Source organism: Natator depressus, chromosome 5, assembly GCF_965152275.1.
Source record: "Natator depressus isolate rNatDep1 chromosome 5, rNatDep2.hap1, whole genome shotgun sequence".
Classification (NCBI taxonomy): domain Eukaryota; kingdom Metazoa; phylum Chordata; order Testudines; family Cheloniidae; genus Natator; species Natator depressus.
In genome coordinates, this window is record NC_134238.1 from 98678758 (window position 1) to 98692255 (window position 13498).

Here is a 13498-nt window from a genome sequence, read left to right on the forward strand (position 1 = left end):
TTTTCAACATTTAAATCTTTCTTAAAGGTGATATAAAATCTGATAGCTATATGCCTGATCACCGTTACTTTTATTTTTGAACACAGATCATTTTTGGAAAATCTTCAGGTCCAGAATTTTTGCAAGAGATGTACACAGCTATCACATATCATAACAAGTATGTGTACTATTATTAATATTGTTTTATTATATATTAAATACCAGTCATTTGCTCAGGGATGCTTTTAACTGTACATAGCTTTTAAAAACCCACACAGTTGATTAGTGAAATTCCATATTTTTCTGATTCCAAATATTGCTTTGAAGATTTGTCCCATTCAGAATTGAAATAATCCCATTAATTGAAATCAAGGAGAGTGGGGTGTATTATTATTATTGATGATGATATTAATGTTAATAACAATTAGTTTTATTTTTCAGAAGGAAAGTCAAGGTTTTTCCCTATTTGAAAGTTAAGAAGTATGTCCAGAAGTAAAAAGTAGTGCTGGGACTTTAGAATATTCCTCATTTGGGTGAATTAGCTGTTCCAAACAAATAGAAACACTCAGATGAATTTGGACCCAGAATTTAGGTTTTGTTAAAAGGAGTGTTTTCAGAACCAAAGATTAATAGAAGGCATTTCTGCAAGCGTGAAGAGAAGAGACATCTGAGGTGCCTCAGTGTGCTCTCTCCATTTCAGCAGGGCAGCTAATTCATAGATTTATGTTTACTTTTGAGTACATCATTGGCCTACTTTAGCTAATACACATCTTGATACATCTAGCTATTTGACTAGAGACTTAGACAACTCATATCATAGTAGTATCTGGGTCCCTAAAGGCGAGGTAGCCTTCCTGCCTGTTTCATCTTTCAAGATGTTTGTGTTTGGTATTTTTAAAACAGGTCTCCTGACTTTTATGAAGAAGTGAAAATTAAACTGCCAGCTAAACTCACAGAAAAACACCACCTACTGTTCACATTCTACCATATCAGCTGTCAGCCAAAGCAAGGAGCATGTGTAGAAACCCTCCTGGGATACTCAGTAAGTCACTTGTGATTTACACTTCAGCTTCCTGTGCACACAGGCTTTTTGTACAAATAACTAACTAATTTCCTCACTTAGTCCCCAGCCAAAATGGCAAAAACGCTCTATCTTGTTATCAGAGAGACAAGGAGGGTGAGGTAATATCATTTATTGGACCAAATTGTGTCTGCCATCCTGGGACCAACATGGCTACAACAATGCTGCATATATCCCCTTATAACAATTTCCAGACATGAGTAATAGGTCTTGATTTTAACACTTCCCAGCAGCCACATCTGCATTCAGATGTTACAGCTTTTGTGGCTACATCAAAAGAATGAACAAGCACAGATAGGTTTCAGAGTAACAGCCATGTTAGTCTGTATTCACAAAAGGAAAAGGAGTGCTTGTGGCACCTTAGAGACTAACCAATTTATTTGAGCATAAGCTTTCGTGAGCTACAGCTCACTTCATCGGATGCATACTGTGGAAAGTGTAGAAGATCTTTTTATATACACACAAAGCATGAAAAAATACCTCCTCCCACCCCACTCTCCTGCTGGTAATAGCTTATCTAAAGTGACCACTCTCCTTACAATGTGTATGATAATCAAGGTGGGCCATTTCCAGCACAAATCCAGGGTTTAACAGGAATGTCTGAGGAGGGGGCGGGGGTAGGAAAAAACAGGGGGAAATAGGTTACCTTGCATAATGACTTAGCCACTCCCAGTCTCTATTCAAGCCTAAGTTAATTGTATCCAATTTGCAAATGAATTCCAATTCAACAGTTTCTCGCTGGAGTCTGGATTTGAAGTTTTTTTGTTGTAATATAGCAACTTTCATGTCTGTAATCGCGTGACCAGAGAGATTGAAGTGTTCTCCGGCTGGTTTATGAATGTTATAATTCTTGACATCTGATTTGTGTCCATTTATTCTTTTACGTAGAGACTGTCCAGTTTGACCAATGTACATGGCAGAGGGGCATTGCTGGCACATGATGGCATATATCACATTGGTGGATGTGCAGGTGAACGAGCCTCTGATAGTGTGGCTGATGTTATTAGGCCCTGTGATGGTGTCCCCTGAATAGATATGTGGGTACAGTTGGCAACGGGCTTTGTTGCAAGGATAGGTTCCTGGGTTAGTGGTTCTGTTGTGTGGTATGCGGTTGCTGGTGAGTATTTGCTTCAGGTTGGGGGGCTGTCTGTAGGCAAGGACTGGCCTTTCTCCCAAGATTTGTGAGAGTGTTGGGTCATCCTTCAGGATAGGTTGTAGATCCTTAATAATGCGTTGGAGGGGTTTTAGTTGGGGGCTGAAGGTGATGGCTAGTGGCGTTCTGTTATTTTCTTTGTTAGGCCTGTCCTGTAGTAGGTGACTTCTGGGAACTCTTCTGGCTCTTTCAATCTGTTTCTTCACTTCCGCAGGTGGGTATTGTAGTTGTAAGAATGCTTGATAGAGATCTTGTAGGTGTTTGTCTCTGTCTGAGGGGTTGGAGCAAATGCGGTTGTATTGCAGAGCTTGGCTGTAGACGATGGATCGTGTGGTGTGGTCAGGGTGAAAGCTGGAGGCATGTAGGTAGGAATAGCAGTCAGTAGGTTTCCGGTATAGGGTGCTGTTTATGTGACCATTGTTTATTAGCACTGTAGTGTCCAGGAAGTGGATCTCTTGTGTGGACTGGACCAGGCTGAGGTTGATGGTGGGATGGAAATTGTTGAAATCATGGTGGAATTCCTCAAGGGCTTCTTTTCCATGGGTCCAGATGATGAAGATGTCATCAATATAGCGCAAGTAGAGTAGGGGCATTAGGGGACGAGAGCTGAGGAAGCGTTGTTCTAAGTCAGCCATAAAAATGTTGGCATACTGTGGGGCCATGCGGGTACCCATAGCAGTGCCGCTGATCTGAAGGTATACATTGTCCCCAAATGTAAAATAGTTATGGGTAAGGACAAAGTCACAAAGTTCAGCCACCAGGTTAGCCGTGACATTATCGGGGATAGTGTTCTTGACGGCTTGTAGTCCATCTTTGTGTGGAATGTTGGTGTAGAGGGCTTCTATATCCATAGTGGCCAGGATGGTGTTATCAGGAAGATCACCGATGGATTGTAGTTTCCTGAGGAAGTCAGTGGTGTCTCGAAGGTAGCTGGGAGTGCTGGCAGCGTAGGGCCTGAGGAGGGAGTCTACATAGCCAGACAATCCTGCTGTCAGGGTGCCAATGCCTGAGATGATGGGGCGCCTAGGGTTTCCAGGTTTATGGATCTGGGTAGTAGATAGAATATCCCAGGTCGGGAATCCAGGGGTGTGTCTGTGCGGATTTGATCTTGTGCTTTTTCAGGGAGTTTCTTGAGCAAATGCTGTAGTTTCTTTTGGTAACTCTCAGTTGGATCAGAGGGTAATGGCTTGTAGAAAGTGGTGTTGGAGAGCTGTCGAGCAGCCTCTTGTTCATATTCCGACCTATTCATGATGACAACAGCACCTCCTTTGTCAGCCTTTTTGATTATGATGTCAGAGTTGTTTCTGAGGCTGTGGATGGCATTGTGTTCCGCACGGCTGAGGTTATGGGGCAAGTGATGCTGCTTTTCCACAATTTCAGCCCGTGCACGTCGGCGGAAGCACTCTATGTAGAAGTCCAGTCTGCTGTTTCGACCTTCAGGAGGAGTCCACCTAGAATCCTTCTTTTTGTAGTGTTGGTAGGGAGGTCTCTGTGAATTAGTATGTTGTTCAGAGGTATGTTGGAAATATTCCTTGAGTCGGAGACGTCGAAAATAAGATTCTAGGTCACCACAGAATTGTATCATGTTCGTGGGGGTGGAGGGGTAGAAGGAGAGGCCCCGAGATAGGACAGCTGCTTCTGCTGGGCTGAGAGTATAGTTGGATAGATTAACAATATTGCTGGGTGGGTTGAGGGAACCATTGCTGTGGCCCCTTGTGGCATGTAGTAGTTTAGAAAGTTTAGTGTCCTTTTTCTTTTGTAGAGAAGCAAAGTGTGTGTTGTAAATGGCTTGTCAAGTTTTAGTAAAGTCCAGCCACGAGGAAGTTTGTGTGGAAGGTTGTTTTTTTATGAGAGTATCCATTTTTGAGAGCTCATTCTTAATCTTTCCCTGTTTGCTCTAGAGGATGTTGATCAGGTGATTCCGCAGTTGCTTTGAGAGCGTGTGGCACAAGCTGTCAGCATAGTCTGTGTGGTATGTAGATTGTAATGGATTTTTTACCTTCAGTCCTTTTGGTACGATGTCCATCTGTTTGCATTTGGAAGGGAAGATGATGTCTGTCTGTATCTGTACAAGTTTTTTCATGCAGTTGATAGATTTCCATTCCATACGGCTAAATGCAGTGCCTTGCATAATGACAGGTTTCAGAGTAACAGCCGTGTTAGTTCCTGTTAAACCCTGGATTTGTGCTGGAAATGGCCCACCTTGATTATCATACACATTGTAAGGAGAGTGATCACTTTAGATAAGCTATTACCAGCAGGAGAGTGGGGTGGGAGGAGGTATTTTTTCATGCTTTGTGTGTATATAAAAAGATCTTCTACACTTTCCACAGTATGCATCCGATGAAGTGAGCTGTAGCTCATGAAAGCTTATGCTCAAATAAATTGGTTAGTCTCTAAGGTGCCACAAGTACTCCTTTTCTTCAAGCACAGATAGAGACCACAGACTGGATCAGATGCCCTGATCCTGCAAAGACTTCTGCAGGTATTTAACTTTACACACTGAGAGTGGTCTCAGTGAAGTCTGACCTTATATCATGCACTGGCTCTTTCCTACGTCAATTTAAAAAAAGAAAAATGAGAAGTTAAAAGCATGAAGTAATACACTTGTGTGATGCATTTCTTTGTCCTAATGTTGGGAGTAATAAGTCTTAACTTAGATGGCTTGCTCACTGAAATGTTCTGTATTTTTTTCTTTAATCAATACAGGATTTTTTTTTAAGTCAGGAAAGTGATGATAAGTATAATAATAGTTTACAGGTAGAGAATTCCTTTCAATCCAGAAGATCCCAAAGTGCTTTACAAACTTATGGCCTGCAGTCATGTGCAGCGCGTGAACTGCCGGCTGCGGGAGGCTAGCCCCCGGCCGGCCCCGCTCCCACCACCCGAAGACTCACACCCCTTCCCCCGCCGAAGCCCCCCTTTCGCGCAGCCCCTACCAAGTGCAGGGCAGGCAGCCCCAGCACCTCCATCTCTCCCCCTGGCCCTGAGTGACGGGTGGCACGGCCTCAGCCGCGCCAAGTCCCAGCCGCCCTAGCCCCAGGCCCCGCATGCTTCCCTGAAGAGGAGCAGCCTGCCTGGGCTGGGGCCAAGGGGGAAGGGCAAGCAGGGCTTCTGGGAGGAGCGTGGGCAGGGCCACACCAGGCTGTTTGGGGAGGCACAACCTTCCCCAGCCTATGCAATGTGCCGCCCATGCGTGCAATCAAATTGTGGAATCACCCTTTGTTACATAAATGTTTCCAGTGACTTCATGTTTGCAGTGGTGGTGTAGCCGTGTCAGTCCCAGGATACTAGAGAGACAAGGTGGGCGAGGTAATGTCTTTTATTGGACCAACTTCTGTGGGTGAGAGAGACAAGCTTTCGAGCTTACACAAAGCTCTTCTTCAGGTCTGGGTAACGTACTCTGAGTGCCACAACTCAGTGGAACAACAAGGTGGAACAGATTGTTTAGCATAAGTAGTAAACACATATTTCAAGGGACCATTCGAGGTGAAAGTAAGCTCTAAAGCTTGTCCCTCTCGCCAACAGAAGTTGGTCCAATAAAAGGTATTACCTCACCCACTTTGTCTCTCCAGTGACTTCATACATTCCTATTGCTATCTGCATACAGCACCACTTATGTCCATTCACCTCTAAGGTGAACTATGTCAGTAACAAATTCTCTTCACAACGCTGAAGGGAAGGGAGATGTTGGCCAAGGATATCAGTACATTGCGGTAACAAAAATTCCATAGCATCATTGATACCCATGAAGTGTATAATGGATCTTACTTTTTACATGCAACCTCCACATAGTAAGCTAGCTGGAAGTCAATTTACCTGCTTCAGAAGGATCTGAGTCTACCCCTAACTTTTTACAAAATATACAATAAAAGATTGTGTTACCAGTTGTAAAGTTTGTACTATTCTTATTGGCCCCATTCCTGCAAACTGACATAAATACTTACCTTTATGATGGGAATTGTCCCACTGAAGTCAGTGGATTCCTCATTTGTCTTCAGGATCAGGGCATCAGTTAGTTTTCTTTGTCTTCAGGGTTCCATTCACTGAATTAAGGAATGATTCCAATCTGTTATGCTTGAATGCATTCCCCCTTTCAAACTTGAGTGGCATCAGAATGCAATGTATCCAAATGTTATTTGGATTAATCTTTCTGATGCTGATCCAAGTAATCTTGATGGCAACTGTGAGGGCTCAATTCATCCCTGGCATAACTTTACTGAAGTCAATGGAATTACTCCAGAGATCTCTTTCGCCCAAGATGTGTACTACTCTGAATTAGAAACACTGACATTTCGTATATACGGACCCTATAACCTCCCAGGAGGATTCATCGGAACAATTTATGCCAGTTGGGAAGCTCTGTGTTTGTTTTGTTCAGAAAGGATATATTTTAAAAGCTATCCAAAGTGTTGTAGGTGGGGGCGGGGACATGATGACACTTCTGCAGTAGCTCTCAGTGAATTGAAAATGCAAAGATTTTGGCAGAAATTACTGTGGAGCCAAACCTGTTCTGGTCGATATCTAATCATTGTTCTGTTGACTGTAATTATCACAAACTAGATAGATAGCCATATTCTCCTGCAGTAATGAATATCACTTTCTTTTTGCCTCATCTGTTTCAGTGGCTGCCAATTCTATTAAATGATCGTCTCCAGACTGGACATTATTGTCTTCCTGTTGCCTTGGATAAGTTGCCTTTAAACTATTCAATGCATTCTCCAGAGGTAACAAACAACATTACTAATAGATACTATTTCCTCAGTTAAAAGGGCACTGTTGGTATTTTAGGCTCCAACATTTGCCTAACTTGATTGGAGGAACCCTTCCTCATGCTTAAACAAATCAACCAACCAATCAACCAACAAAAAGACTTTAAAGAAAATCCCTAAACCAAGTGGCTCTGCAGTCATGCACCTGCTTGTGGGTGCCAGAATAATCACTTGCTTGCTGGTGTAGGCCCTACAGACCTCCAACAAGCTCCGTCCTTGGGGTTTGGGTCATATGACCCTTAATACTCTCCTGCTACTTAGTGGCTCAGAACATCCAGCTATCCCACAGTGTATGGGAGTGTCGCTGCCTAGAGGCTTCAGGAGAGGTATTCCCAAGGGTGGAGAAGAAGGGATCAGCCTCCCCCAAGAAGACAGTGAGGAGTAGGACAGAGCCTGTAAGGAAATATTGCTAATGTAAAGGACACCAGACAGATTCAAACTGCATCACTGACCCCAATCTCTCTGGCAGAGCAAACCAGAACCCCGGTGCAGAATAGTTTAGAGTGAAAAGATGTGGAATAAAAAGGCGATACCTGAAGTATGTCTAATTTGTAATTAAAAAACACCCTTAAAAGCTATGTGCACTCTATGTAAACAGTATTTGCTATTTGGCTACTTACAGGAAAAAGTGCTAAGCTGACCATCTTGTTATTTTATCTTCAACACAGAAAGTTCCACCACAGTCACCTCCAATTAAATGGGTCGAAGGGCACAAGGGGGTGTTTAACGTAGAAGTGCAGGCTATTTCATCTATTCACACTCAGGTAAAGAATCTACAGCCAGTCTTTTACATGCAACATAAGCTTCATTTGAAACAGACTGCTGGGACTTGGATGGCTGAGGAGACTGGTGAATGGGATACAAAGCTCTTCACCTCTTGGTTGCCCATTCAAATTTTGGTGATGTTTTTTACTTCTTAGCCAACCATCTCGATTGCTCTGTGATTGCCTGTGGTTGCAGCAGTACAGAATATGCAGTAACTGTCCAGCATCACATGCCGAGAATTTTGATTGTATTCACAGGACAACCACCTGGAGAAATTCTTCACTCTGTGTCATTCTCTGGAAAGCCAAGTCACCTTCCCAATTCGGGTGATGGATCAGAAGATCACAGAGGCTGCCCTGGAACACGAGTTGAAACTCAGCATTATTTGCTTGAATTCCTCCCGCCTTGAGCCCCTGGTCTTGTTTTTACACTTGGTGCTGGAGAAACTTTTCCAGCTGGCTGTGCAGCCCATGGTTATAGCTGGTCAGACAGGTACTTATTGAAGCATGGCCTTGGACTAACGGAATAGCAGTAGTATTGGAAAGGGCCCACAAGCAAACCAGGTGGGTGGATGGGAGACATTTTGCTAAACTGGCTGGCTCTAGTTTGATATTAGTTGGTTTAGTTTCTAGAGGGTATTTATGGGACTTTGAGATAGGGGAGTGTTCAGCTTCCTGCAGCTTATTCGGGTAATCAGCACATGCTCTGCACCCAGGTACAGTATCTGCAGACTGACATTTATATCAGTAACCAAATATCCAAAGTTATAATCAATGCCAACACAAATTTTGGAAGGGATATTAAACCTTGTGGTTCAGGGCTTAAGATAATGTCTGACTGTTAGAGATCAGATCAGGAAAAGATCTATGGGGGGGGAGCAGATTAGCCCACATCTGCCAACTGCAGGGTTCTTACACCTTTCTGTGGAGCAATTGGTGCTGGTCACTGCCAGAGAGAGGATACTGCCTTGGATGGATGTTGGGTCTGATCCAGTCTGGCAATTCTGATGTTTCTGTGTTAAGGTCTAGATTAAACAGTGACTGGCTTAGATGTTATCTGCTCAAAGAATGCCCTGATTTAACCAAGTTATGCCCTTTAATGCTGAGACTAATTCTTTCTCTTTGGTTCACAGCCAATTTCTCCCAGTTTGCCTTTGAATCTGTGGTTGCAATAGTGAACAGTCTTCACAACAGTAAAGACCTGAGCAAGGACCAGCATGGGAGGAACTGTCTCTTGGCATCATACGTCTACTATGTGTTTCGCCTTCCAGAGCCTCAAAGAGATATTGCCAGACTAGGTATGCTTGTTGCCTACTCCGTAAAGTAATTCCCTTCTCCCTGACCTGCCCCAACCCCTCAGATTTTAGGTAGCAGGGGAGTGCATGGCTTCTGGCATTCAAAGTCATTTGTATTCAGAAGGAGCAGAATTTAAAAGGTACTTTAATGTATAGTCCATGCAAGAAATAGGAGAGAGGGCAACAGTGCAATGGGTGCTATAGGGCAAGATGGTGCCTTTAGGAGCAGCCCTGAGCAAGCTGCACCACCCCAGAAGTAGTCTCAGGTGGCACTGTGCCCTGCTCCCAAGTAGTGGTTTCATACCTCTCAGCCTGCTATGGCCCAGAGGTGGGACATGGCGTCTGACAAAGACACACACAGACCTGTTCAGGTGGGAAACTTTAAAATGCTGTGGGATTCCTTCCTTCCATGTAAATTGCTCTCTCTGGAACCTCCATTTCTGAGTGAGGGGACTCCAGATTTATGTGCCATGTTGGTAACTCTGGGAGTAAAATCCCTCAAATTGGGGGACAATAGAGAGGGATGGGTAGTGACTCCCCTCTGATCTATACCAGCAGGAAATTACTTCCCTCCTCCCGCCCTGTGTGCTGGTTCAGCTATTCTGGAAAGAGAGAAGGGGGATGGGGCCAGGCTCCACCCATTCCCCACCTACCTGCTCCAGGGATGGAGTAAGCAGATGAATAACCCTTCGTTTTCCTACATGCCTGGACCCAAAGAGACGTGTGTGGGAGGGTTATTCCCCTGCTCAGGTGTGTAGTCTGAGCTCTTCCTGAATATTTGGCTGACATTGGAATGTGGTAAATCTCAGGACTTATCCACACCTGGAAATTTACTGAAAACAGCTATTCCGGAATAATCATTCCTGATTAGCTATTCTGACATATTTCTGAGTGTAGACCAGCCCTCGGTTTCTATCACCTGCATCAAGGGTGGAGATAGTTTTGAGCCCAGATGTGTGTACATCATTTTAATGTGCAGCAAGGAACTAACGGGCTGTCTCGGAAGTGGAAGGAGAAAGGAAGGAAAGAGAAGCTGGTGATGTGGAGCTTTTGCTCTGATCTTCCTCTGGTGCTCTCTGTCTTGGGGCTGTGCCAGACAGCTCACCACCCTGCCCCGAACTCTGCATCCTCTGGCTCCGTGCCTAGTTAGGTTATCAAAGGTGAGGTTGGTGGAGAGGCTTTCAGAAGCTACATGCTGTTCTTGCTCTGTTTGCTTTAGGAGCACAGAGTAAAACTGGCTTTCATGAGATCATAATGTTGTTAATGTGATAGCCAGTCCTGGTAAAAAAAAAAAAAGAAAAAAAAAACCTCTTCCCATGACCAGGTGCAGCAGGAAGTGCCAATTTGCCAGAGTCTCGTTATTACACATTTGGACGCACCACAGCTGTGTCTGTTGGGTCCAGACTTCTCCAGAGCCGGGTAATGAGCTGCAGCAATCCAGATATTCCTGGTACACAGAGTGCTACTGATGAGGAAGTCAAAAACATCATGTCATCGAAGGTAAGGGAGGAAAATAAAGCTTGGTAGCTAGAGATGGGGTCTAACCCAAAAGCCAGATGGAGGACCCAGATTCAGACTTTGTGGGTGGACTCATCTCTACTCATATATGCTGCATATGCCACCAAAAAGTCTTGCTGTTCACCTGGGAGCTAAAACAGCAAGCTAAAGCTCTGGGGCCAAATATTTAAGTCCTTTCTCAGTGTCCCAGAGAAGTCAACAGTAGTTTGATATGAGTAAGGTCTTCAGAGTTTTGTCTCTGGGTGGATGGATTTTGTCTCCACTGCAGGATGTGCATATTTTCAGGTCTCTAATAATTCTTTTCTTGTGTTCTGAAAGATCCATACATATCAATGCCTAAGGTGTTTGTGAGGGGCTTGATCCAGCTCTTGTTCAAGTCAATGGAAAGAGACTGCCGTTGACTTCACTGGGAGCTGGATCAGGCTCTAATGAGGGTTAAACACATCTTACAAAGAAGAATTGCTCTTCTATTGCCGAGAGGGAAAATATTCCATTTCTTCACAGCCATTTTTTAAAATCACAGTTCCTGTTTAGTTCTGAATGTGCGCACTTGAAGTGAAAGACTAGGTGGGATGTCTGTCATCGGCACAGTGATTTTACATCAGCTAGTATGAGCACCAAAAGCATCTGCTTTTGTGATGAATTCTTCTTTTCTGAGTCCTTAATTTACCCATTGAATTAAAGTGAAACATAAACTGATTTTCTTCTTTTTCTTGTTCAGAATTACATAGATTGTTGATGTTAATTATGTGTAACATAGTGCTTTTGCAGTGGTTTGTTCTCAAACTTGATTATAAGATGCTCTCTGAATCTGTTCTGCATCCAATGTGCATGTGCATCTCCAGTTAAAGCGAATGAGACTTATGTGTCTAACTTGAGGGAAATAAAACAAAATAAAGGAGAAGAACTAGTCATATTTGCAGGTTATGAATATTTGAGTTGTTTATATGGATATATTTATTCATCCATATCAGTTTTTAATAGTGTAGACTTGTATTTAATTGTTTATGAATTTTCCTCCTATTTGCTGTGTCCTAAAACATAACTCAGCTCGAGGAGTTTTTTAATTTACACAAATTAAAACAAAATTAACATGCAGGTTATTAAAGCTGCATCACATTAATAACAACATTGCAGGTTATTAAAACTTGCATCACAGCAATTTACAATGCTTGGGTGAGTATTGCCATTTCACCACCTTTTAAATGGACATTGTTTTTAATGAAAGAAACTCCCAGATGTTATTTTATTTGGTGGTTCTAAATTTGAAATTTCCTTCAAGAACAGCTCTTGTTGAGTGGATGAATTAAGAGAGCTTTAAAGTCTAAATGCAATACTTGGGTAGGCCACGTGGTGGAGGTATTTACATTACTTTCCTTTGACTTCCAAATCCTGGCACTGTTTCTCTCCCCTCTCTATTACGGGGTATGTGTGAGAGAGAGGATGGTAGGGGAGATTTGTATTTTTTTTTTCATTTTTTTTTTACAACTAGCAGCTGACTCTCCTTTGTTAATTAATTAGTTTTCCCCCTGGCTTTTGGCCCTTTTCTCCAGGTTGCAGATCGCACCTCCAGTCGGATGTCTTTCTATATTGAAGCCACCAACGACACATCAAACGCGTCTGTAAGCCCAAGACCATCCAATAAAAAGGTAGAGTGCCACATGATGCGAGAGCAATCTGCAGCCTGGCTGAGATGTTTGCAAACAGCTGCTAAACCAGGGGTTCTCAAACTGGCAGTCAGGACCCCTCAGAGTGTCGTGAGGTTATTACCTGGGGGGTCGCGAGCTCCCAGCCTCCACCCCAAACCCCGCTTCACCTCCAGCATTTATAATGGTGTTAAATATATAAAAAAGTGTTTTTAATTCATAAGGGCGGGTGGTTGCACTCAGAGGCTTGCTATGTGAAAGGGGTCACCAGTACAAAAGTAAAACAAACCTTGCCAGTAACACTTAGATGAGGTGCAGCAGAGAGGGAAAGAATTAATGTATCAGTTTTGACAAATAAGCTTTGTGCCATAAAAGTTATGTTTATACCAGGGCGGTTGACCAGTAGATAAATTAATATATCTTCATTTTTGTATCAACCCCCTCAGTCTCAGGCTCTTTAGATTCTGTTTCCCAAGTAGTTCTGGCAAGTAACAGCATGCCTTACAGATCAGTGTATATGATTGGAGACTCTTTACTTTGACTTGTAATGATCGTAATGGATCAGTGTCTCCCAAGGTAAAGGAAGGGGAGTGAAGGACTAGCTGTGGTCTGAATTCACCAAATTGGCTTTTTCCCTGCTCATAGTGTTTGAAACCAACCCAATCTGTACATGTTCCAGGGTAGCAGTTATTAGGAACATAGGAACTGCCATACCAGATCAGACAAGTGATCCTTCTAGTCCAGTCTGCTGTCTCTCACAGCAACCAGCAACAGCTGTTTTAAAAGAAAGTGCAAGATACCCTGCAGTAGGTAGTTAAGGAATAACTTGCCCAAAGGGGAAGTTTCTTCCTGACTCCTGTTAGAGTTTGAGTTATGTCCTGAAGCATGAAGATTTATATTCATTCCTAATTCTTGAGGGATTTATTTTTATCCTGTCTAATGTAAATGGAGATGTTCCCATTATCCATATAAATATCCGGTATCTCTACTTGTATACTTTTTGTATAGAGAATGGACCATGCTGCAAAGTTTAAATCTGGATCTGAACTGGGTTTTCTGTTCAGAGTCATCTTTACACAGTATTGTTTTCAAGTAGGATCCAGGGCAAAGGTCCTGCTTCAAGGATTCCTTTATTCCCACCCTTTAGCATTCACTGTCCTCCCCTCCCACCCCCAACCTCAGAAACGCTAATGCATTACATGGATGCGCTCAGACTCAATATAGGCTAAAATTCACTCCCTAAACATATTGCCCAAAGCCCATGAGTTATGGGCTTGAGTAATGGCTGCT

At 43.2% G+C, this 13498-nt stretch overlaps 1 protein-coding gene across 1 annotated transcript in view; it reads left to right on the forward strand.

Moving 5' to 3' along the window:
- The window catches only part of DOCK8 (dedicator of cytokinesis 8), a 131905-nt gene that overhangs the window by 74272 nt on the left and 44135 nt on the right, over window positions 1-13498 (forward strand). Inside the window, exons 16-23 of the mRNA XM_074953288.1 lie at window positions 87-157; window positions 883-1021; window positions 6839-6940; window positions 7654-7749; window positions 8008-8242; window positions 8883-9047; window positions 10369-10544; window positions 12116-12211. Of these exons, the coding sequence (XP_074809389.1) occupies window positions 87-157; window positions 883-1021; window positions 6839-6940; window positions 7654-7749; window positions 8008-8242; window positions 8883-9047; window positions 10369-10544; window positions 12116-12211 (1080 nt within the window). The remainder of the gene's footprint in view (window positions 1-86; window positions 158-882; window positions 1022-6838; window positions 6941-7653; window positions 7750-8007; window positions 8243-8882; window positions 9048-10368; window positions 10545-12115; window positions 12212-13498) is intronic.